This window comes from Carettochelys insculpta, chromosome 10 (genome assembly GCF_033958435.1).
Source record: "Carettochelys insculpta isolate YL-2023 chromosome 10, ASM3395843v1, whole genome shotgun sequence".
Lineage (NCBI taxonomy): Eukaryota > Metazoa > Chordata > Testudines > Carettochelyidae > Carettochelys > Carettochelys insculpta.
In genome coordinates this window covers 21456420-21479521 of record NC_134146.1, presented here as the reverse complement: position 1 = coordinate 21479521, position 23102 = coordinate 21456420, and the positions used below count along the sequence as shown (strand labels likewise).

Here is a 23102-nt window from a genome sequence, read left to right as displayed (position 1 = left end):
GACTTGTATAGCAGAATTTGTCATACAGCCCTCCCAGTGGAAAATAACTCAAATGCTGCAATAAGTTTAAGTACAATGGGGAAAGAATGCCCAGCTTTAATAGTCCCTGCTATATTTGCAGGGCACAGACACTAAGAGGGAGATGCATTATTTAAAGTACAGGTTGCACCTCTCTAATACGGAACTCTCATCCAGCAACATCCTTATCCGGAACTATTTTAGTTATCCAGAGGATCATTTATCATGGATGCGTCCAAATTTCACGTGGTCCCATAAAGTTTGTTTTCAGTCACGAATCCTGGCTCTCAGTGTTCTGACCTATTATTTAGCTGTAATTTACCCCTAAATGTCTGCTAAGAGCTCAGTAAGCAGTGGAAGTGTTGGTAATGCTGCTAGACAATATTGATCTCTCCTCGTCTAGCAAATTCTCTTGTCTGGCACTGGTCAGGTACTCAGGGTGCCAGGTTAGAGAGGTTTAACCTGTAGTATAATAGAATATTTTTTGGAATAAAGAAATGAAAGTGAACAATCTTAAAAAGTGATCTTTATTTGAGCTGCTGGAAATCCTATGTTGTGAATCAATTGTGATTAACTGAAAAACTATTTTAAAATATCCTATATGGTTTTATCTTCCAGAAGTCAGGAGAGAACTAGATGATTTAATAAGGTTGATTGGATTAGACACTAAGGGTGGCATACAATCTATTAAAGAAATTTCCCTTACAATGCAAAATCATACTTTAAAAAAAATAAAGCAGAAGCCTAACAAAATTAAGTAGCAGACTAATAATTTTGTCAAAACGGCAGACAGATTGTAAGATTCCATTGCATGTCTTCTTCTTCAGGTACAGTAGTTTTAAAGAAAATCACTATAGTACAGCTGGTAGAATACTGGGTGAAAAGGTAAAGTGAAAAGTGACAAGGTAAAGGAAAAGTGGAAAGCACAGCAAAGTAACACAAATGTGGTTGAATCATCAGCTACAAGTAAGCAAACAGTTCTCTGGATCTTTGTCATCTCTGTGCACCCTAACTTGGATCCTGCATTTGATCAAACTAGAGAGGCCTCAGATCTGCTCCAATTTTCAACAGCTGCTAATAACCCAAAATGAGCAGTTGCACGACCCAGGGTTAGCCAGTGATAAGCAATACTGGCTATATCTCTTTCTCAATATGCCTTCTTCTCATTCTGGGTGGACAGGGAAATTTCCGCATAACTGGTTAAACCAGCTTGAAGGATTCTTTGTGCTGCGAGAGGTGCGCAAAGCAGATTCATCAGATGACTAATGATTGCCAATTACTGAACAGCACTTCAGCATGGGGAGGGAAGAGACAGCAGCCATCAAAAATTCGAAGGGTCCACTGAAAGAAGCCATTTTCTCTAGCAGCAGGAGCGGAACTGAGATATATTCTCATATTTATGGGAACAGAGACGGAGCCGTGCTAGTCTATATACTATCAAAACAAAAAGCAGTAAAGTAGCACTTTGAAGACTAGCAAAATAATTTACTAGGTAGTCTTTAAAGTGCTACTTGACTGCTTTTTGTTTTCATATGTATGGGGAATGTGAAGACTGAAGAAGCCATTTGGTTCTAAAAAATACTGCTTCTATTAGACTGGTGGGCAAGGTAATCCAACAATCAATCAATGTTCTGACTAGAAGGATCTTCAGCTACAATACGTATCATTCTATAGAGCAAAATCAATCACTTGTGATATTTCTCATTTACAAGCTACACTGCCTTTTATGGATTTTGGAATGATATTAGATGAAATAACATGCTTAGCAAAATAAAATATTGTATACTGATACAGCATCATTGCTATGGTGTTTTATTAACTAGGAGAGAAGCATCAAGCTAACTCAAGAAAGAAAATCTGAAACTAGAAGCTTAAGCTGTTAGGAGGTTATTGTAGAATATGTTTTATTTCAGAAACAACTTACGCAGTACATGGAGTGCAGCCCTTTGTGCTTTCACTTGTGGCCTTGCAGCAAAGCCAGTTCCCATTCAGAAAAGCAGATGGATGATAAACACTCAGTCTCCTCTGGTTACACCTGCTCACTCTACAGAGAGCTTCTATCCATTCACTAGCTTCCACACAGTTATTTGCCTGAATATAGAGTGGCTTCTCTCCATAAATCACTTGAAACATCTGTGGATGAAAGTGTTTTATTCAGCAAAAATTCTATTCAGTGATAGAGCAGACATACTGAGCAACTCAAAGCATTTCCTTCAGCATCACCACAGAGCCAGCATCCATATCAAAACAAAAACACCAGAACCCTCCAGAGCCCCTTACTTCTCACCCCTGCCCCCAGAACAGCTATGGTTTCATGATCTAAAAGGACTCAAATAATGACAAAAGAATGTTAGTTTGCGGGAGAGGTCAGGGCAAAAAAAAAAAAAAAAAAGGAATTTAAATCTAAAGTGACAGGATTATTCCATAAAGTTATCAATAGTAGTCATAAGGTTTGACAGTATCATCTTTTAACAACGATAAAACATCCAGTATGATTAATACCAGTCATGTTTTGGCTTAAGAGTTCCATGTAAGTATAAAGATGAGCCAGTATCTTAATTTTACAAATAGGTCAACTGAGGCACAACAATTAAGTAGTTTTCCTCAAGTTGCAGAGTGAGAGAGAGCTGGTCCCAGGTTCTAACCACTAGCCCATGCTGCATACAGTTTTTTCCCCTAAACCAACAAAGAATTTTTGTTAAAATATTTACTAACAGTGTGACAACATAAACTGAACTTTCCGATCAGGACATCTCAGTGTCTTCAAGAACTGGTCAGGAATTTATTTTTTTTTTTTTTTATTATTTCAAAAGCTACATCTGACTCACATTTTTCTTATTGAAGGCGCTCTCCTCAAGCTTCTCCACAGTGAGGATGTTTTTGATTGGAATGGTGTAAATTGGTTCTTTGTCTGTATAAATTTGTGAATGAATGACAATGTGAATCAACAGACTACCAATCATTTTCCTGGATCATTGATACTACAAGTTGAAATTTCACAGCTATGTATCCCCATTGTTGACAAAGAGAAAATTAATCAAAAGATTCAACACTAGTGATATGATAATGAAGGGCTCAGAAACAAGGCCCAAAACAGACATTATGAAAGGCAAAACACATTTGTTTTTCATATCTTTCTAGAGCTGCATAAATTAGTAAACAGTACATAGGAAGCAGGATGAAGAAGCATGTTCACTGTTCTTTTACTGAAGCGAGAAGTTGAACTGTAATCCACAGAGACCAAATCTCATCACATGCCATTATACAATAGCAGAATAGCAGTGAGAAAGCCTCCTTCTGTAGGAAACTAAGACTTTTTTGATATCAGGTCCTTTGGAAATTCAACACTATTAAATGTGTTGATTAAATGAGCATGCCTACACGTACTATAAGACAACTATAAGTGAAGGAAGATTCAAGATGAAAAAGCTACAAATTCTCCAGGACACTAAGGCTACGTCTACACAACAGTTATTTCAAACTAACAGCTGTTATTCTGAAATAACTTTGCGAGCATCTACACTATGCACACATTATTTTGAAATAAATTTGAAATAGAGGGTGCATTATTTCAAATTTCATAAACCTCATTACAGGAGAAATAAGGCCTATTTCAGAATACGTGCTCTTAAGACACGGAATAAAGCTACAGGCAAACCCTGATTATCTGACCCCCGGTTATCCAATGCTGTTTTAACCAGGGGGGTTGGATAATCTCCCCCAGCACTGTGCAGCCAGCAATATGCCCTGGGTAGCCAGCAGCCCCACAAGGAATAGCAACATCTCCCCACCTGGGCTGGGACAGCTGCCTGCCTGTCCAGGGAGTGGCCAGGGGAGATGGCCCAGGACAGCTAGCAGTCCACCCAGCCCACTAGGGCTCTGTGCCCTGGATCTGCTGACGGCTGCCTGCCCAGGGAGCTGGCTAGGGGTACCCAGCAGCCCACCCTCTCCCCATCTGAGGCCAGCTCCGTGCTCCAACTGTGGGGGCTCCGCACCTCAAGGCCAGCAACAACTCTGCACCCTGGGGCCCCATTCCCAGCTGCAGGGACTCTGCACCTCGAGGTCAGCTGGTGCTGCCAGGCTGGGATGGCTGGGCCTCCATGCCCTGGCCACCACAGCTATCCTCCCCAGGGTCAGTGCTGGGGACCCACTGAGTCTGATCAGGGAGCCAGCACTGGGGAGCCACTCTGCAGCAGCCAGCATCCCGCAGCCTGCCCCAGGGAGCCAGCCACCATCATTTCAGAAGGGGACCAGGCAGCTGCCCTCTCTGGTCTCCCACTCCAAGAGCTCCCACCCCACCCCAGCTTATCTAATATTTTTGGGTATCTGACCATCAGTCAGTCCCAATTATGTTAGATAAGCGGGGTTTCACTGCATTTCGAAATAAGCCATAATGGCTTCCAATGGCTGTTTCGAAACTGGCCCTGTGTCCAGACATGGTATTTTGAAATAGATAAGATGCTATTTCAAAATGTATTCTTGTGTGTAGCTGTTAGATTTTGAAATAAGCTACTTCAGAATGGATGATTAAAAAAAAAAACGCTGTTGTGTAGGCATAGCAATTCTTTCACTTAAAGGGCAAAGTGTCAATCAGGATAATATGAATGAAATCCTTATCCTTGCATCCTGTGAATGAATAGCTGGGCCCCTGGGCTAGAGGAGAACAACTCCACACTCCCTGAAGGGGTGGGGCGATGGGTACAGCACTACCCAGACTGTGCCACACCCCACTCCCAGCCAGCCTTAGCTCCACCCGGGTCTCTGGTAGTGATTTAAAGGGCCTGGGGTTTCAGTTGCTGCCACTGCCATCGTAGCAGTGGCTGGGAGTCCTGGGACCTTTTGAATTGCCAAGCCCTGGGGCAGTTGCACCCTTTGTTCCCTCTTGCCCCCACACTGGCAGGCCTGGAGTAACACATAAACAGAGACACAAACATGGAATGTAGCTCCCAGCTAAGTATGAAATCCTATTTCATGTTGCTTGCAACTTCAGCCAGGCACCACTAAATGGATGCAATGGGATGGGGAACTCTTGCCCTGCAGTTCAGATACAGAGTGAGGCTTACTTGGATCCAGACCCTGAAGCTTGGGGTTCCCCACTCCAGCATCCAGCCATAGTGGGATGGGTAATGGGGAGCTCCGGGTTTTGTGGGCTGAATTAGCAAGTCAGCGCTGGATCTGGCCCATTAGCTCTGCTGGGGGCATGTGGGGGTAGAGCAGCTCTACTGCTGGTGTGCATGGGAAATGAGGAGAATGTCTATGTTTTGTCTGCTTTTCAGTTGAGGACCATACTTGTGTGAGCCCCACCTGATGTGTGTAAGGGTCAGTGTCCCCGACCCAAAAATGGTTCCCTACCTCTAATGTAATGGGTACAAGTAACAATTTAGAAGATAAAAACTGTCTTGGTAACTGACAACTATAGTCACGTCTGTCAGTGTGTTTCTAAGTGCCCTTGAAAAACGTATATATGTCATAGTTCTGTCACCTATAGATACTGCCTTCACAGTATTACACAAGTAACTGAATTCTCTTTGATAGCTAGGCAGAAAGTATAATGGCAGAAATCAACATTTTGTTGTCAATAACAAAACCAGGCTGGCTTGATTCCCAAATCAAAATTCAGTTCTGCAGCTCATGAACAGAAGATTCTCAAAGTCTGGATTTTGCTGAACAGATAACTTGCTTAAATAGTGAAAATGCTGAAGGACAGTCCTATGAGATGAAGAAATGGATTGCTCTAGAGACCTTTCTTACTTGTGATTCTCTAAACACATAATAGTCTATAAAGCAGTCTTAAAAGCTAACTTTGTGATTAACACAGTATATTCCAGGAAACTTTTAGTCCCCAGCACATGTTTTACGCTACCTAAAACTGCACTGGAAACTATAAGAACACACCAATGTTCCCTGATAGTTCTGCTGGTTCTGCAAAATCCAAAAGGGTAGAATTATGGAATAAATCCTCCAGGATTTCTGCAGCTCAGCTGGGAAGTGTTTTGCATGCAAGGTAGAACAACAGTATATACAAGATGGGGAAAAAGCAGATTTGTGGCTAACAAACAATCCCTCCCTCCCTCCACAAAACAGGATTAAGAACTGGATGCAACTGAGAAACATGGCTAAGAATCTTTCAGAAAGAGCCAGATATTGACAATTGTTCGGGTTTGTTATCATTACAGTAATTAAGAACACGATCATGATGTTAAAAAATCACAATGAATGTGACACACATTTACCATTTCTTAAAACAATTACATAAGCAATGTTCAAGAAAAATCAACATTACCAAAAAATAGCTTAAGGTTTACCTGGTTGCTTGTGGTAAGTAAGCTCTCTACTCGTTAGGCAGAACCATCGTTTCTTGAAATTCTTTTTACCAATCCGAGTTCTTCCCTGAGCTCTTTTATACATTTCACTGAAAAGAGAAAACACATTATTAATACATAAATGCTCACCTACTAAAGAACATAAGAATGGCCATCCTGGGTCAGATGAAAAGTCCATCCAGCCCAGTATCCTGTCTGCCGACAGTGGCTAATGCCAGGTGGCCCAGAGGGAGTGGACCAAACAGGCAGCAATCAAGGGATCTGATCTCTCTCCTGACATCCATTCTCCAGCTTCCGACCAACAGAGGCAAGGGACACCATTCCTTACTCATCCTGGCTAATAGCCATTAATTGACCTAACCTCCATGAATTTATCTCTCTCTTTTTAAAATCTTGTTATAGTCCTAGCCTTCACAGCCTCCTCTAGTAAAGAGTTCCACAGGTTGACTGTGTGCTGTGTGAAGAACATCCTTTTATTTGTTTTAAACCTGCTGCCCATTAATTTCATTTGATGTCCTCTAGCTCTGACATTATGGAACAAGAAAGTAATTTTTCCTTGTTCATTTTTTCCACACCACTCAATTATACCTCTGTCATATCCCCCTTAGTCTCCTCTTTTCTATATCTCTTTAATTTCTCTTCATATGGGACCTGTTCCAAACCTCTGATTATTTTAGTTGCCCTTTTTTTAAGCTCTTCTAATGCGACTATATCTTTTTTGAGAGGAGGAGACCCCATCTGTATGCAGTATTCAAGACACAGGCATACCATGGTTTTATGTAAGGGCAATAAACTATTCTCCATCTTATTCTCTACCCCTTTTTTAATTATTCCTAAATTTCTGTTTGCTTTTTTGACTGCTGCTGCACACTGCATGGATGTTTTCATAGCACTATCCACAATGACTCTAAGATCTCTTTCCTGATGAGTTGTAGCTAAATTAGCCCCCATCATACTGTTTGTATAGTGGGGGTTATTTTTTCCCCAATGTGCATTACTTTACATTTATTCCACATTAAATTTCATTTGCTATTTTGTTGCCCAATCACTCAGTTTTGTGAGATCCTTTTGAAGTTCTTCACAGTCCGCTTTGGTCTATCTTTTACAGTTTCGTGTCGTCTACAAAATATGACACCTTACAATTTACACCTTTCACCAGATCATTTATCAAAGTTCAAAGGGATTGGTCCTAGGACTGACCCTTGGGGAACACACCACTAGTTACCCCTCTCCATTCTGAAAATTTGCCATTTATTCCTACTCCCCTTCTTGTCTTTTAACCAGTTCTCAATCCATGAAAGGATCTTCCCTCTTACCCCATGACAACTTAATTGACATAAAAGCCTTTGGTGAGGGACCTATGAAAACATGAAAAAAATCTAGGTTCACAAAATAGATCTTATGACTTCCTCTCTTACAGCAACTTAGTCAAGAGGTTCCTTAATAGCTAGGAGTGCTAGACAATCAAAATCCAACTCAGGACTGGGCCTTCACGCATACCTCTGGAGATCTGCATTTTACCAAAATGATGATGTTCAATCAAATACGAAATGCTCTCCTTTCCTCCTCCTTTATCAGACTATATAGCTTTGTCGAGCTTAGGAGACAGGTGCAATTGAACCGATATTCAATATGGTTTAACAGCAAGTGCACAGCAGAACAAAATCGCATTCAATATTGCTTCAGTTGCACATATTTTCAGCAATGGATACATTCCCTAGCATTGAAAAGGATTGTGAATCAGGATGTTTGTTGATTTGTCTACTGCAGCTTGTCTACTGTCTTTCTCATTTCTATTCAGTATGTTTTGGGAACAAGAAGTGCCCTTCACGTTTTGGCAGGCAAAAAGAACAACATATGCCACATTAAATAAATTTGGCAATTTACCTCTCAGATCTGGGAAGAAGTGTGTGCCAGAAGTTATTGTTCTGTAGAGGCTGATTCCATTGTTAAAAATTTGCTTCCCAGATATAAACTAATTTTTTTGTTTTTTTTTTGGAATGCACACTCAGGAATAGTTTCTAAATAGATGAACTCAAGGGAGTTTATGGGCAGAGGGGAAAAAAAAAACATTTTTACTTTACCATTATCCATCTCTGCCACACAAGTTTTTCAAATATTCCGATTCATTAAGAATGAAAAATTTTCATATGTTTCATACACCCTAATTATGGGAATTATTTTTCTGCTCTTTTCATCTGTCAGAGCTCAACAGGCAGAACATATGAAGTCATTTTAACAGCAGGTTATGGAATTCTGAAATATGTTAACATTTATTAAATCTGCCACAGAGGGCATGGATTACATTCCATCAGAAATGCAGAGAGATGTTGAAAAAATTAAATACTAAGATTTCTAAAACAAGTGAGGTGAGCTATAAAAAAATCTAGGCTGAAAGTTAATTCTATAAGCCAAATGTTACTAATCTAAGGACATATTTTCAAAAATGTCATAAATAGCATAATTAAGACACATCAATAAATTTTTTCCAATTATTGAATGTTTTATAAAGTAATTTATTGAAATTAAACAGGGGTAACATTGATAGATTTGCTGCGTCTACATATTACAAAATGGATATGCAAAACTGCCCTTGCATCGACAATGCTTTCTTTATAAAACGGCTTGTATAACGGACAGAACTTTATACTTCAATTACCCTTCTTTTAGATGTACTGGTTCACTCATACCACTGGGCTCTTTACTTTCAGTTGACGATACTTCATCTAAAAACTAAAGAGAACAAGGAGAAGTGTTATGTTTGGAAAGAATAAAAATTGCCCAAATCCACAATGTTTCTCATACAAAAAACATTTATTGCAGTACACAAATAATTTGATAAACAAGACAATACCTAAGGGTTAACCGTATGGAGTTAAGTTTTAAAAGAACAGTGACATAAAAACCATTTATGAAGATTACAATCAGAATTTTCAACTGCACACAAAATTTCAAAAGCCTATATGAGCTACTGATTGCTCACTAATTTTTAAAGTTAGGACATTTATTAGGTTAGGGACCTACTTTTAGGCTCATTTTTAACATCTTGGGCTATATGTGTATATGCAATATACAAATATATAAAAGTTAAATGACAAAAATCTTTGCTAATACAAGAGTTAAAGCTGGGAACTGCTAGCTCGGACATTTCTCGAGCGTTAAGCTCAACAAAGCTAGAATATCTAAAAGTAGGACATGGAGATTGCCCACACAGTCTTAACACTGATTCTGGAGCTAGCAATAGTCTCGAGGAACTATCTGCGTACAGCCCACTGTCATTCACTGTTTTAGGTGCAGCTGAAAGAGGAATTAATTAGAACAGCTCAGAAGAACTGTGTGTGTTATATGAGATGACCTTGGTCCAAGTCTCCCCCACGTATGCTATTAGATAAATTAGGTGCACACTAACAGACCTCTTTCCTCTAATTCCACTTTAGAATTCCAAAACAAACTACACCATCTTCTTAAGGAACTCCCTGCCTCCACTTGGGACCAAATTCACACAGACACTTCTTTGGAGCCCCGACCTGGATTATTCTATTTGCTTCCAAAAATCCACAAACCTGGAAACCCCAGATACCCTATCATTTCGGGTGCTGGCATCCTTACTACCGGATTATCCAGCTATATGTAGACTCTCTCCTCAAACCTTACGCCACAAGCACTCCTAGCTACCTCTGAGATACCATTAACATCCTGAGGAAGTTACAAAACATCAGAAACCTTCCTGACAACACCATCCTTGCCACCATGGATACAGAAGCTCTCTACACCAATATTCCACATGAAGATGGACTACAAGCAATCAGGAACACCATCTCTGATGTTACCATGGCAAGTCTGGTGGCTGACCTATGTAATTTTGTTTTCACCTCAATTATTTCCAATTTGGGGACACTATATACCTCCAGATTAGCAGCACTGCTATGGGCACCTGCATGGCCCCACAGTATGCTAACATTTTTATGGCTGACTTAGGACAACAATGCCTCAGCATTCATACCCTATTAGACCTCTTTTACTTATGCTACATTGATGACCTCTTTATCATTTGGACCCATGGAAAAGAAACTTGAAGAATTTCACAGGTATTTTAACAACCTGCAACCTACCATCAATCTCAGCCTTAACCATTCCACACGAGAGATAAATTTCCTGCACCACAATACAAATACTGATGGCCAGATCAATATCACCCTCCACCAGAAACCCACTGACTGCTACATTCACCTGTGTGCCTCCAGGTTCCATCCAGCACACGCCACATGATCCATCATTTATAGTCAAGCCTTTAGATACAATCACACCTACTCTGATCGTACTGACAGACACCAAGAACTTAAATATCTCTACCTAACATTTGTAAAACTTAATTACCCACCAGAAGAAGTTTAAAAAAAAATTGACAAAGCCAGATGAATACCCAGAAACCAACTACTTCAAAATAGGCCCAAAGTCAATAACAGAACACCACTTGTCATTATTACCTATAGCCCCCAGCTCAAGCCCCACAGAGCATCATCAAAAACCTACAACCTATACTAGACATGATGCTACATTATGAGAGGCTCTAAGTGAGAGGCCTGTTCTCTCCTATAGACAACCACCTAACCCTCAGGAAAATTCTCACTGGCAACCACAGGCCATGCCACAGTAGTACTAATCTTGGAACTTGTCCTTGCAACAAACCCTGGTGCCAACTTTGTCCACATATTTATTCTGGAGATACCAGCACTGGCCCTAACCACATTAATTCCAAGATCAGGGACTCATTCTCCTGTACCTCAACAAATGTTATATGTGGAGTTTCTGGAAAGAGGTATCTGATCTTGCTGATCTCGAGTGGAGAGGTATGAGAAGGAAAGCACGATGACTGACAACTGGGCTGACATACCCCAGAGAACTGGAAACCTCAACTACTCGCATTTGCTTGGTATCTACCCTGTTTGAATCAGCCAAAGGCAGCAGAGGTGGAGTCTTGAGAACAGTGTTACATATATACATGATGCTGCATGACCCAAAACAGCAACACAAACGTAAAATCTAAGTCAGATGGCTGTACATAACAGGATGTCTGTGTGTTGCCCAATGACTTGGAATCTGTCCATATGGAAATAAACTGAGTCATGGCAGAAGCTTAATTGTGCTGCTATGAAGCCTAAACAATATTATCATAGGTTGAGCATGGGTCTGAATCCTCCACTCTTTTTGGGTGCCAGAAAATTATTTAGAATAAAAGCCTCTCCCTTGATGCTGAAGGAGCACATGCTCTTTTGATCCTGATTATAGGAGGGATTTTGCCTCGTGAAGGAGGATGTACTCGTCATAGTAATCCCTGAAAAGGAACTCTATGGGAATATCCATGAGGTTATATCCAACACACATTTGGCCATTATTATTGTCCTTAAACTGTGGGGAAAATATCCATCAAAGCGGATTTGGAGTCAGGTGGAGGTGACACCAATATTTGTTTCTAGTTCTTAAGCACCCTATCAGAATTAACTTTTAGTTGGGGACAGGAGAGGTTAAGTTGGGTAGTCCCTAACATAGGATGATGGGGCATAAATAGCACTGGTGCTATACAGACTGCTGTTAAGAGCTCTTCTTGTACTGTTATGTATGGTACTCTCTCTGTAGGGTGGGTATACACAATGCCCAAGGAGTGAAGAGCTGGAATCCCTCAGTGAATACAAGTGATTTGTCTGTCTTTTGGTCAAAAAGTTTGTTTAATCAAGAGGAAAGTCTTGCCTGGGCTCTGTACCTTCCTGGGGAGCCCTGAAAAGCAAAACAAATCTGGCATATCACTATAGCCAGCACCATGGATCTTGGAGCACTATTAGCAGAGGTGACTGCAGCTGGTAGTGAGGTTCCTGCCCCTAATATTCTTTTGTCAACAAGGGCTTGAACATGGGCCTTATGCTCCTAGGGTTAAAAACTTACTAATCTTTCATATCTGCTGTTCTTCGAGATGTGTGGCATATGCCCATTCCACTCTTTGTGTATTAGTGGGAATTTTTCCCTCAGTGGTACCCAAAAGGGGGGCTTGAGTGCCCATGCTGCTTTGTGATAGCTGCACTGGTATAAAGGGCTCAACCAACTCCAAACTCCTCCGTCTCTGTTCCTTCTTTCCAGAGAGCACCAGCATAGAGAAGGAGGACAGTGGGTTGTAGAATGAACATGTGCAACAAATCTCGAAAAATAATTACAAAAGGTTAGTAACTCTGAGTAATATGCATATGTGCATTCCACTCTTGGTGACTGCCAAGCAGTAAACAAGCGGAGGGTTTGGAGTTCATGTACATACTGGCTATAGTACCATTTGGGTGATAGCATAATGGCAGGTCAAAGTATGCACTGATGACCTGGATGTTACTTTACAAATGTCCTGGGGAGGGACCTGCAAGAGGCTGCTTGTGATGTTGTACCACAAGCAGTCAGCTTGTCTGGTGAACCACCTGCCAAATCATAAATACAGATATAGGAAGTTATTCAAAATGAAATTCTTTGAGGAGAGACTGGAAGATCTTTTCATTCTGCTGCCATAGCCATGAACAGAATAGTGGGCTGCTGAAATGGTTTGGTGGTAAAATGCCAGTGTTTGTCCAACCTCCAATGTATGCTGCTTGTCCCTATCTGTGGGCAGTTTTGGAAAAATACACATCAGAAAATTAACTGGCTGATGTGAAAATCTGATACTGGTTTAGAGAGAGAACTCTGATGAGGGTACAATCTTGAATAGTATGACTCTTGCTGAAGTCAATATTGTGGAAGGACACAAGCTCTTCCCAGAGCAATCTCATCTTTCTTCTAAAGTGTTTTGCTGTTTAATTTCCTAGTTTTCTGGTAGAAGTTAGTTGTCACTTATACAGTTTTAGTTTTCATTTAGTTTGTAATGGATGACCTACTGTGGATACTTACTAAACTGAAAACCAATCTTTCATATAGTGCGTCTCATGAACAGATCTCAAAAGACCTACATGACATTTTTTCTGTTTTACAGATGGGAAACCAAAGCTCAGAGAAAGATGAAGTGACTTGTCCAATATCACTCAGTGAATCAGTGGCAGAGCCAAGAATCGCCATAAGTAGCTAAGACCTTTAGGCTTAAGTTCCATATAATACAAAAACATATTAACATTTAACAATGTACTTGTTTTAAATATTTAAATATCTAGACTGTTCAAGCTATAGCTCTATCTCTTCCAGGCAAGAGGGGATCTGGATTATAGGTCCAAAAACTTGTTCTGGCAGTTTTTCCACATTTATAATTTATTAAAAACAGATTGTACATACGAATATTTGGTTTTCTAACAGAGTATTGAAAAGAAAAATCTAAAATCATAGGCATTTTGTTATTAACCCTGGCTTGCATTCAAAAGCATTAAAAAGAGACAGATCTTCCAACTCCATAGAATCAGTAAAATGGTACCTTTTGAACAGCTTCGGTAAACCTTTCTTCTTGAAATGTTTTGAAAAACTCACACATAAATGTCTCCTTGAAACTTGACTAAAAAACAAGATACAGGCATATAAACTTATGTGAAATGAGAAGATCCATAAAACTAACACATCAAAGTAAGAATAATAATAAGATACTTACAAGCTTGCTTTTGGACAAACTTCCCCAGCTCCCCAAAGTTTGGATGGTTTTTGATATAAGAGTTAACGTTCTAGAAGTCTGTGCATCCTAAAATACATAATTTTGGGAAACAAAGTGAAGACTCCCTTTACATTTTTACACAACTCAGCACAAAACCTGGTTTTCAATACAGAAATTTGGCAAAATTGCTATCTTACTTAACATGCCACACATTACTTTCTAGCTGGAAATAATGTAAATTCACATGAGAAAATTTAAATATCTACCTTCTTATATACAGGTTTCATGTACTGCTCCTATCACTGTAGGATCTATGTACCTTCCAGTAGTGCATTAAACTAACAATTGCCCAAAGAGAGCTGTGTGCACCAAGAAGCATTTTGTTTTGGCAAGATTTTTTTTTTCCGTTTCAATGTTTGTTGAGTTTTTGGATTTTGCATGTTTTATTGTTCAAACCCAATTCTTTTTTAAACTGAAAGACAGATTTGTATTATATAAATACACAGTTACCATCACAGGTTAGCTAGCCCTGCAAAGGGAGAAAGGTCAGCCTCACCTGTCACTGATTAGTAACGTCCTCTATGACTTAAGGGAGAGGGTGGCAAAGGAAGAATGTTCTGTGTGAAAGAATCCTGCAACATGACCCAAACCAGATGGGCCCTAACCATAAGTGTAAGGTACACATCATCTTCTTGGGCTCTGGATGGCTCTCCTCCTCCAGCCCACAGGCTTGGAGCAGCAGCAGCAGGACCCATTCCTGCCAGCAACTACCACCTCTCTGTTTACAGTGCTGTAGAGCAGGTATGCCAAGGAATCACAGCCCTGCACGCTGCAAAGCAGCAATGGCCAACGCCAGGAGCAGAGCAAGGGTCACACAACTACCTGTGCACCCAGCTCCTGCCAAACCAACCCTTTGCAGGGGAGTAGTGGTGGTGCTGAATCAGATTTGGTGCTGGGTCATTTTGGAAAACAACCCTGAGGCTTGAGTCCAGCTGAGCAGACCTTTACTCTGGCAGGCCTGGAAAAGGACAACCGCCAGGCAGATGCAGTAGAGACAGACTATGACTAAAGATCCTGCCAGGGAAGAACTGGACTGGGGAAAGGTCTCCAGTGAGGAAGCCGGGGGGTCAGCAGCTCATGTATGAGATGGCCCTACAGGGAGAAAGTCCAGAAAGTCAACACTCTACGAAGGAGCTGGTAGAAAGGTAGCCCAGGAGGGGCAGAAGACCATTTTGTTTGGATTAGAGACTTCTACTGTACATAACATCTCCCCACAGAGGACCATTGCTGGGACTAAGAGGGAAACAGAAGTGGTGTCAATGCCATAGAAGTTGACCAGTTGTCACAATACACATGCACTCAACATTTTTTCTAAATAGCTTGTCATGTGCACACTGCTATTATTCTGTCTTTCAAAAAATATTTAGCCAATTCCAGTTTATATATTTCCAGCTCACACATTTTAAACGAAGACTCCAGCTGTGGCCTTGGAAAATGTACCCGCTTTGCCTCTTTACAACTCCCAAGTATTAATTCTATTGATGGATCTTTATACCATATGGTCCCTGTGCCTACTGCTGAACAAAGTCTTTGGACTATTTGCTAAATTTATTTTAGAAGATTTTTTTTTTCCTGAAAACACCAAAGGCATGGACAATAGGCGTATGAAATTAAACATAAATTACTCTCAGGGAGAATTCAAAGAGTTAGGTTTTCCTTTACACATAAGTAATAATTCAGTTGCTTGCTCCTATGCATTAACCTTTTTAATATAAAATTTAAACAAAATATTATGTACAAAATTTCAGATGGGTACTTTCCATATTACAATTATAATATTGTTGCCTATTATATAAATAGAATATGTACAACTTTCGCTATTATACTGAAAATCTGACTACACAAGAAAGTAAGTGAAATCCAGATTAGTGCACAAATTGGAGCTACCCTATTTCATCACAAGAAGCACTTCTCGTAACTTCCATTTGAGAGACTAGGGGAAGAAGGGATATTTTTCGAAGGCCCAAATGATATTTAGATGCCTAACTTCATACAGTTTGGAGGAAGGAAATCAGTGGAACTGAGGTTCATAACCACCATTACTGCCTTTGAAAAAGCCTACCCCTAAGATTTCACTTCCACAAAGAGAAGCACCTTCCCCTAAAATACCCCAAAACATATTCTCAGTTAAAAACAGCACTACATTTGTGAGCATCCACTAAAAGCTATTAGCTACCTGCCCCCTACAAACCACAGAGCTGTGCCTTCCTTTGACCGGGTATGAAAGGAAAAACCCACCCTAGCAGAAAATTAATATTCTAATTTACTTTTTGAATTGCAGAGCACAGCCAGTGAAAGAAGCTTTGCCTCTATACATTTCTATCTAAAGAGATGTACAGATTATGAGGAAAAAGTGGTATAAAACTTTACAAAAACTTACTGGATGATGAGGTCGTAAATGAAAAGTATGAGGTGAGACTACAGCGACAGCAAAGAAACGAAGAAACACAAAGCTGCTCACTGCAGAATACTGTACATGAGGGTCATCTGCAGAAAAAAACCATGAAATGTAACTAACTAAGCTGAACAAGGAAGCAATGAAGACAGTCAAAATAAAACTTTAAGGAGATAGCATCAATGGGGAACAGACAAGTATTTTTCTACAGAACAGAACTAATGAGGTGTATGAAATGAAAAGGTGGCAATAGGGAGAAGAAAATATTCTACTATTGCTAACACTGGCTTAAGTTCCACGGGGGTTAGCAACACAGCTGCTACAGATGTTTTCATGTATCATATTGATGAGACCCTGCCCTGAGCATATTGACTTTGCAGAGTTAAAAATACTTGTGGCAGCTAATGACCCACTACCTATGGCTAGCATAATGGTCTAGTATATTCAGTTAAACTTATTTACCATATATGGATTTCTTTTTAAGGTATGCAAATACACTTAAGACATCCACATACCACTTCAACTCGACCCTATAACAACATCACAGAACCATAACATTATGATTAGTAAATAAATTTTAGTCTCAGATTAAATAAAACTAATTGTAGGAGACCAATTATTTTTTCCCCAACCTCCATTGTAACCTCATGTCACAACTGGGAGGTGTCCAGGTTGTTTGGTCACTTAACTATTTATTTCCGTACATAAACATACATATCATAGAGCTAGAAGGGACCTCGAGAGGTAATTGGGTCCAGTCCCCTGCCCTCTTGGGAGGGACCAAGCATCATCCCTAACAGATTTCTTTTTTAAATCTATTTGCCCCAGATCCCTAAATGGTCCCCTCATGGACTGAGCTCAAAACCCTGGGTTTACAAGGCCAATGCTCAAACCACTGATGTTTGGTTTTAACTTTAATGTTGAATTTACAAGTTTTGGGGATATTTACATTATCTCTGTTGTTTTTACTTATGCCTGACAATATAGTTGGCGTCATGGTCTTCACTGAGGGCGGCTTGGTTTCACTGCTACAGGGAACACTGTGAGACAGTGGCCATTCTGAAAGTACTGTTTTAACTGAGAACATACGAGTCCCAGTGCCTTTGACAACGGCAGGTGATAGACATTTTGAAAGAGAGTATGGCATTACCCCGGAATTGGCTGAAGAACATTTATTGGCCTCTAGTGAAGAAACAACTTTCAGTTATGAATAATGATACAGAAAGCTCTTCTTTAGGATAAATATTCTTCATCTGTAGCAATGGGTGAGATGTCACTGAATTTTAGCTATATGCGAAGTTCCAATAGTCTGTTTTATTCCAGTATTAAGAGATCTGACAAAGGGCATTAAATTTTTTAAAGGATCCTTTTGTAAAAAAAAAAAAATTATGAAGATTAACGGGTTTTGAATTAATTTATTTAAGTTATTGGGAAAGTAATTCTGTACTCAAAGAATGTGCGCTTTAATTTTGGGTTAGATATTCTGAATTCTTCCTAGGTGACCAACTGTTTGAATCTCTATATTAACTGCAAAATACTCAACTCTACCTTAACTATGGAACTGCAAATGGCACTAATATGTTATGAGTAGTTGTATTTTACACAGAAGCAAAAATAAACTTAGCTTCAGATTTACAGCATAATATGCTTTTTATAGCAGTTATCTGAACATTAATACCTGACTATTAAAATACCTTCAGTATTTGTGTTTTTCTAGTGGTCTCAAAAGTTTTTAGCCACATGTTGCTCTGTCTTATAGCTCTGGTGTATTAAGAACTCCTAGAATCATAAAAGCATAGAAGTGGAAGGAACAGTCATCAAGTCTATCCCCCTGCCACGCTCAGGCAGAACTAATGTACTAGAACATCCCTGACAGATTTTTTTTTTAATATTCTTAAAAAAACAGTCCAAACAGTGACATTAAACAAACTCCCTTGGTAGCCTATAGCACAGCTTAACTAACCTTGTAATTAGAAAATGCTGTCTTAATATCTAACCTAAACCTCATTTGAATACTCAAAGTCCATTACTGCTTCTTCTACCTTCAGTGAACATGAAGAACAAATGATCACCATCCCTTAATAGTAGCTCCTCAGATATTTAAAGGCTGATCAGGTGTCCTCCTGTCTTCTGTTCTCAGGATTAACATACCCAGTTTTCTCCTAAACGTTTTATCACTTTTGCTGCTCTCTTTAGAGCCTCTCCTATTTGTTCACATCCTTCTAAAGCATGGACACAAAACCCCAACTTTGACCTCTCTGATGCCATGAACAGTGGCACAATTAACACTTGTATCTTAAATAGAGTAACTCCTGTGAATACACCCCAGAGTGACAGTGCTTTTTAAACTACATCACATGGATATTTAATATGTAACTCATTACAACCCGTAAATCCTTTACATCAGTACTACTGTCTACTCAGTAAAGCTCTTGCTGTTGTCCAATTTTTTTATTACAGTATACCAGGAAAAGAATCTTTGTTACCAGCTTAACAAAATGTACCATGCAGTTTAAGAAAAGGTAGAAATGTTTACAAAACCTCTAGAGAGAATAACATAGCAATTTTAAATATTTCACACTTGGCAAACAGTATATAGAGACCATAAAAGATGCTCAGATGAAAAAAAGCTTTTGTCAATTTCTAAACAAGAGTTTTTTAAACACACTTACTTGGAAATCTTTTGGCAGCAAGGCATCTCAGAGAGTAAAACACATCACACATCAACGTAGGGCAACTTATACTTGATTGTACTATTGTATTGAATACTTTATCTACATAATAACGTAGATTCTCCTAAAAAGGATAAAAATAGGTACATGCTTTCAGAAAGTTAATATATCTGTTAAATACAACAAAATGCTTTTTTATTCCTACAAACAAAGAGGAGGTATATATATGACATCGTGTCTATAACTAAATACAGGTGATCTCTTCAACTATGAAACTCTAGTAAAAAAACAGATTGTTACTGCTAAATGGTACTTTGGTAACCCTCACTGTATTTCAGAATTAGGCGGCCACTGGAAAAGCACTATTGGTTTCCTTTAATACAGAACAATGATAGAGAACACAAGGGAAGGTTACTCACCTGGTGCAGTGACTGGAGTTCCTTGAGATGAGTGTCCCTGAAGCGGCTCCACCTTTAGTCTAGGTGCCATTCCGGTGCCTCTGACTGGAGATTTGTCGGGCAATCCAATGCGGGCCACATGTGCACAGTGCTGCCGCTGTGTGCCGTGAGAGCTGGAAGCGCACGTGTGGCCTGCGCCCTCCAGTTCCTCCTCTACTTTGGAGTATGAAGGTGCCGAAGCAGAAGGAAGGAGGACGGGTGGTGGAGCGCCCATAAGGACACTCATCTCAAAGAACTGCAGTTTCTGCACCAGATGAATAACCTTCCCTTCTTCAAAAGATACCCCTGCAGGTGCTCCACCTTTGGTGATTAACAAGCAGTGACTCTTACGTGGTAGGGGCTTTGGGGCATCAGAAAGTTGAGGAAAGTGCTGTTCTGCTCACTCAAGTGTCTGCTCTGGAGCCCTGTGTAAGGGCATAGTGGTTGCTGAAAGTATGATGGGATACCCATATGGCAGCTTTACGGCTTTTTAATAAAGGGACCTTGTGCAGGAAGGGTGCGGCAGTTGATACAGCACTGGTGGAATGCGCTGTTAAGGGCAAAGAGGCTGAATTCCCTTGCGCTCATATGAGTTTTACACAATTAATGGTCCACCTGGAGAGTCCTTTCTTCGATATCGGTAGCCCTTTGGAACGACTATCTATGGCCATAAATAGTAGTTTTGTTTTCCTGAAATATTTTGTTCTGTCTATGTAGATGTTTAGGCTCTGCTAATGTCCAATGTGTGCCTGGATGCCTCAAATGCATTGGTGTGCGGCTCAGGGAAAAATACTGGGAGGTGGATGGGCTCATTGATATGGAAAGAGGATGGTATCTTTGGAAGGAATTTGGAGCGTGTGTGTAGAGCCACCTTATCTTTAGAAAATATGGTGTAAGGAGGTTCAGACATAAGCCACTAGAGCTCCTATGGAACAGGCGGATGTGATCATCGCGAGAAAGGCAACCTTCACGGAAAGGTACATCAAAGAACAGGAAGTGCTGGCATGATGGGCAGCAGACTTAAGTGCCAAATGGGCCATGCTGGAGGTGCTGGGGCATTGTATGTGCTAATACAAGAGGCCCTGAGCTCCGATGAAGAGACTCAAACAGGTGATCATTTCCTGGCATGGTGATCTCCCTGAGGCACCAAAGAATTACTCTTTTTTTTTTGGTGCCAAGCTTGCAGTTGGGAGACAATGGAGGAGGTTAGCATCGGCTGTTTGCCCATGTTCGAGGAAAGTCTAAGAAACTTCTGCACTAAAATGATTTTCAGTCTCAAGTCTCTATCCCTATGAGCCCTAGCCTTGAGCGAACTGTAGTGAGGGCATTTTTGAGTGATGGGGGATTCCTGCAAGCAGCTATGCATTAAGCATGTCCATCTAACACCAGCATAGCGCCTCTACAAGTTGAGCAATGCTTACAGACTGGTGAACCGGTATTTTAAATATGGAAAAAAAATTTAGACTAAACTATCCTAACAATTTAAGACTAACTACACCATTCTAAGTAATAATCACTAACTATTGCTAACAAACAATTTCTTTCTTTCTGAGGACTGGGGAGTTCTGCCTCAGACCAGGGCAGTTGAGAAGGAACTGGAGGGCACGGGCCATGCATGCATAGTTCCAGCTGGTAAGATGCACAGCGGCAGCACTGCCCACACAGGACGTCTTGGCAAATCTCTGAATGTGCTGGAATGGCACCCGGACAATACATGGAGCGCCTGCAAGGACATCTCTTGAGGAAGGCCACATTACAGTGCCTTTCAGCAACACAGTGGCACGCTTCCAACATTCCTCACCATGGAGTTACTTAATTCTTTATTGATTCAACAGCCATCAGCAGATATCACCAGGTGGTACGGATTAAATGATAGCACTGGCAAGTGAAGAGTTCACTGAATGAAACTTTAAGCAAAGTTAACAGTGGGAACAGTCAATTTATGATCTCCCATACGAAAAAGAATTCAGACGGGGGAAGGTCAGTATTCAGGATGCATGCAGAACTTGAAACACAGGTAATGGCTGAAATGGAGAGCAAGCAATGGAGGGGCTTCTCTGCTGATGCCACAAATGGAAAAATTCAAGACAACACACTTTAGTGCTAGTAACGCTACAGGAACAAAGTCACAATACCAGAAACAGAGCATCCTAAAGTTTTGCCAATGCTACAATGTAAGTGATCTTTTTTACAGCTGTATCAAATTTAGATAATAATTAGGACATTCATTAGGGTGGAAACAAAAAAAATTCAGACACTTACCTTATGAATTTCTACATTATCACCTTCTTTTAATCTGATCGGATCAATTTCACAGGGTTTAGGGGACTCACATATCTGAAACAATATAAATTAAAACCTTGTGGTTTTTTCTTAAGTGACAAAAATCTCAAAGATTAACTATAACAATTTTCAACCTATTCTGATATTAAACTAATCAGCTGAAGAACAAGTCCTGGATCCAAAGACCAATATAGTTAATAATGTCTCCATAGTCTAGAAGGGACAACATGCAAAGATCCCATCTAATTCTCATTTATCTATGTGCTCTTAAATCAGAGGAATTCGCTGCCATGATGGATCTCCGTATCTCTGTGTCTACCAGTAGAAACACTGAATCTGGTCAGAGGGCGGTGCAACAACCATTGTCCTTTTTCTGTTTGTGCTGAAGCTGCATGGCAGAACGTTTCTAAGAGCTTCTGTGGGGTCTGAAACGTCTGCCTTGGCCAAGCAACTTAGTTCATAACAATTTTAATCTTAGTTCTAGATTAAAATATATTACATATGCTACATAATCATAACCTGGTTCACATGCTACTATAATAACCAAATACTTAGCATATTCTTTATATAAAAGAGCTGTACGAAAGTATACGTTGAAAAGAGATGGTGCCACAACAGTCTCCATATTACCCCGAATACTTAGAGTAAGACCCCATACCTCATCTAGGACTGGCTTTAAAGTAACTTTTAGGTAGTGCTTTCCCACTATTTTCATCATCTCATCTAGGCATCGAGTAGCTAAGGTGTTTCCTCTAAAGATTGTGTTTACTTCTCTGTAACAAAAAAGAGATTTGAAAGAGGCAATCCATCTAAGGAACAAAACCAGTAGAGATGACTATTAATGCTATGACCACATAAATTCATGTTTAGCTGGGTACTAGAAAACATTTACTATATTTAAACAAGAAATTGCCCACTGAGGGATAGAAAGAGAAACAGCAACAACAGCAGCGAAAACAGTCCCATTGCTGTAGTTATTAAAATTATGAACATGAAAATCAAAATGAACACTTCTAGATGAAGAATTCTATAAAGCTTGTGAGAAAAATGTATTTGGAGAAAATTCGATAAAACTTATAACTAAACAGTACACTACTAAATATAGACATTACTCTTCAACCAACCAATAAATATTTAATTTAAGGCTGTGGTTTGGATGTAGCTGTTGAACATAAATGAAAAAAAGCCATATATTGCATTGTAAAATAAGTGTTTCTAGTTTGAAAAGTCCAATATAAAACATTTTAAATTACAGTGATTAATTATGATAAAAACGTGTACATTGAAACCTATGATGCATAACTCATCCCATCA

At 39.9% G+C, this 23102-nt stretch overlaps 1 protein-coding gene across 1 annotated transcript in view; it reads right to left on the bottom strand.

Moving 5' to 3' along the window:
• Positions 1-23102, bottom strand: part of RASA2 (RAS p21 protein activator 2) — a 104241-nt gene that overhangs the window by 4693 nt on the left and 76446 nt on the right. The window contains exons 12-21 of the mRNA XM_075004370.1: positions 22447-22561; positions 21768-21842; positions 19069-19192; positions 16382-16488; positions 13942-14028; positions 13771-13848; positions 9001-9074; positions 6324-6430; positions 2847-2929; positions 1943-2151 (exon numbers count right to left, since the gene is read on the bottom strand). Coding sequence (XP_074860471.1) covers positions 1943-2151; positions 2847-2929; positions 6324-6430; positions 9001-9074; positions 13771-13848; positions 13942-14028; positions 16382-16488; positions 19069-19192; positions 21768-21842; positions 22447-22561 — 1059 coding nt within the window. The remainder of the gene's footprint in view (positions 1-1942; positions 2152-2846; positions 2930-6323; positions 6431-9000; positions 9075-13770; positions 13849-13941; positions 14029-16381; positions 16489-19068; positions 19193-21767; positions 21843-22446; positions 22562-23102) is intronic.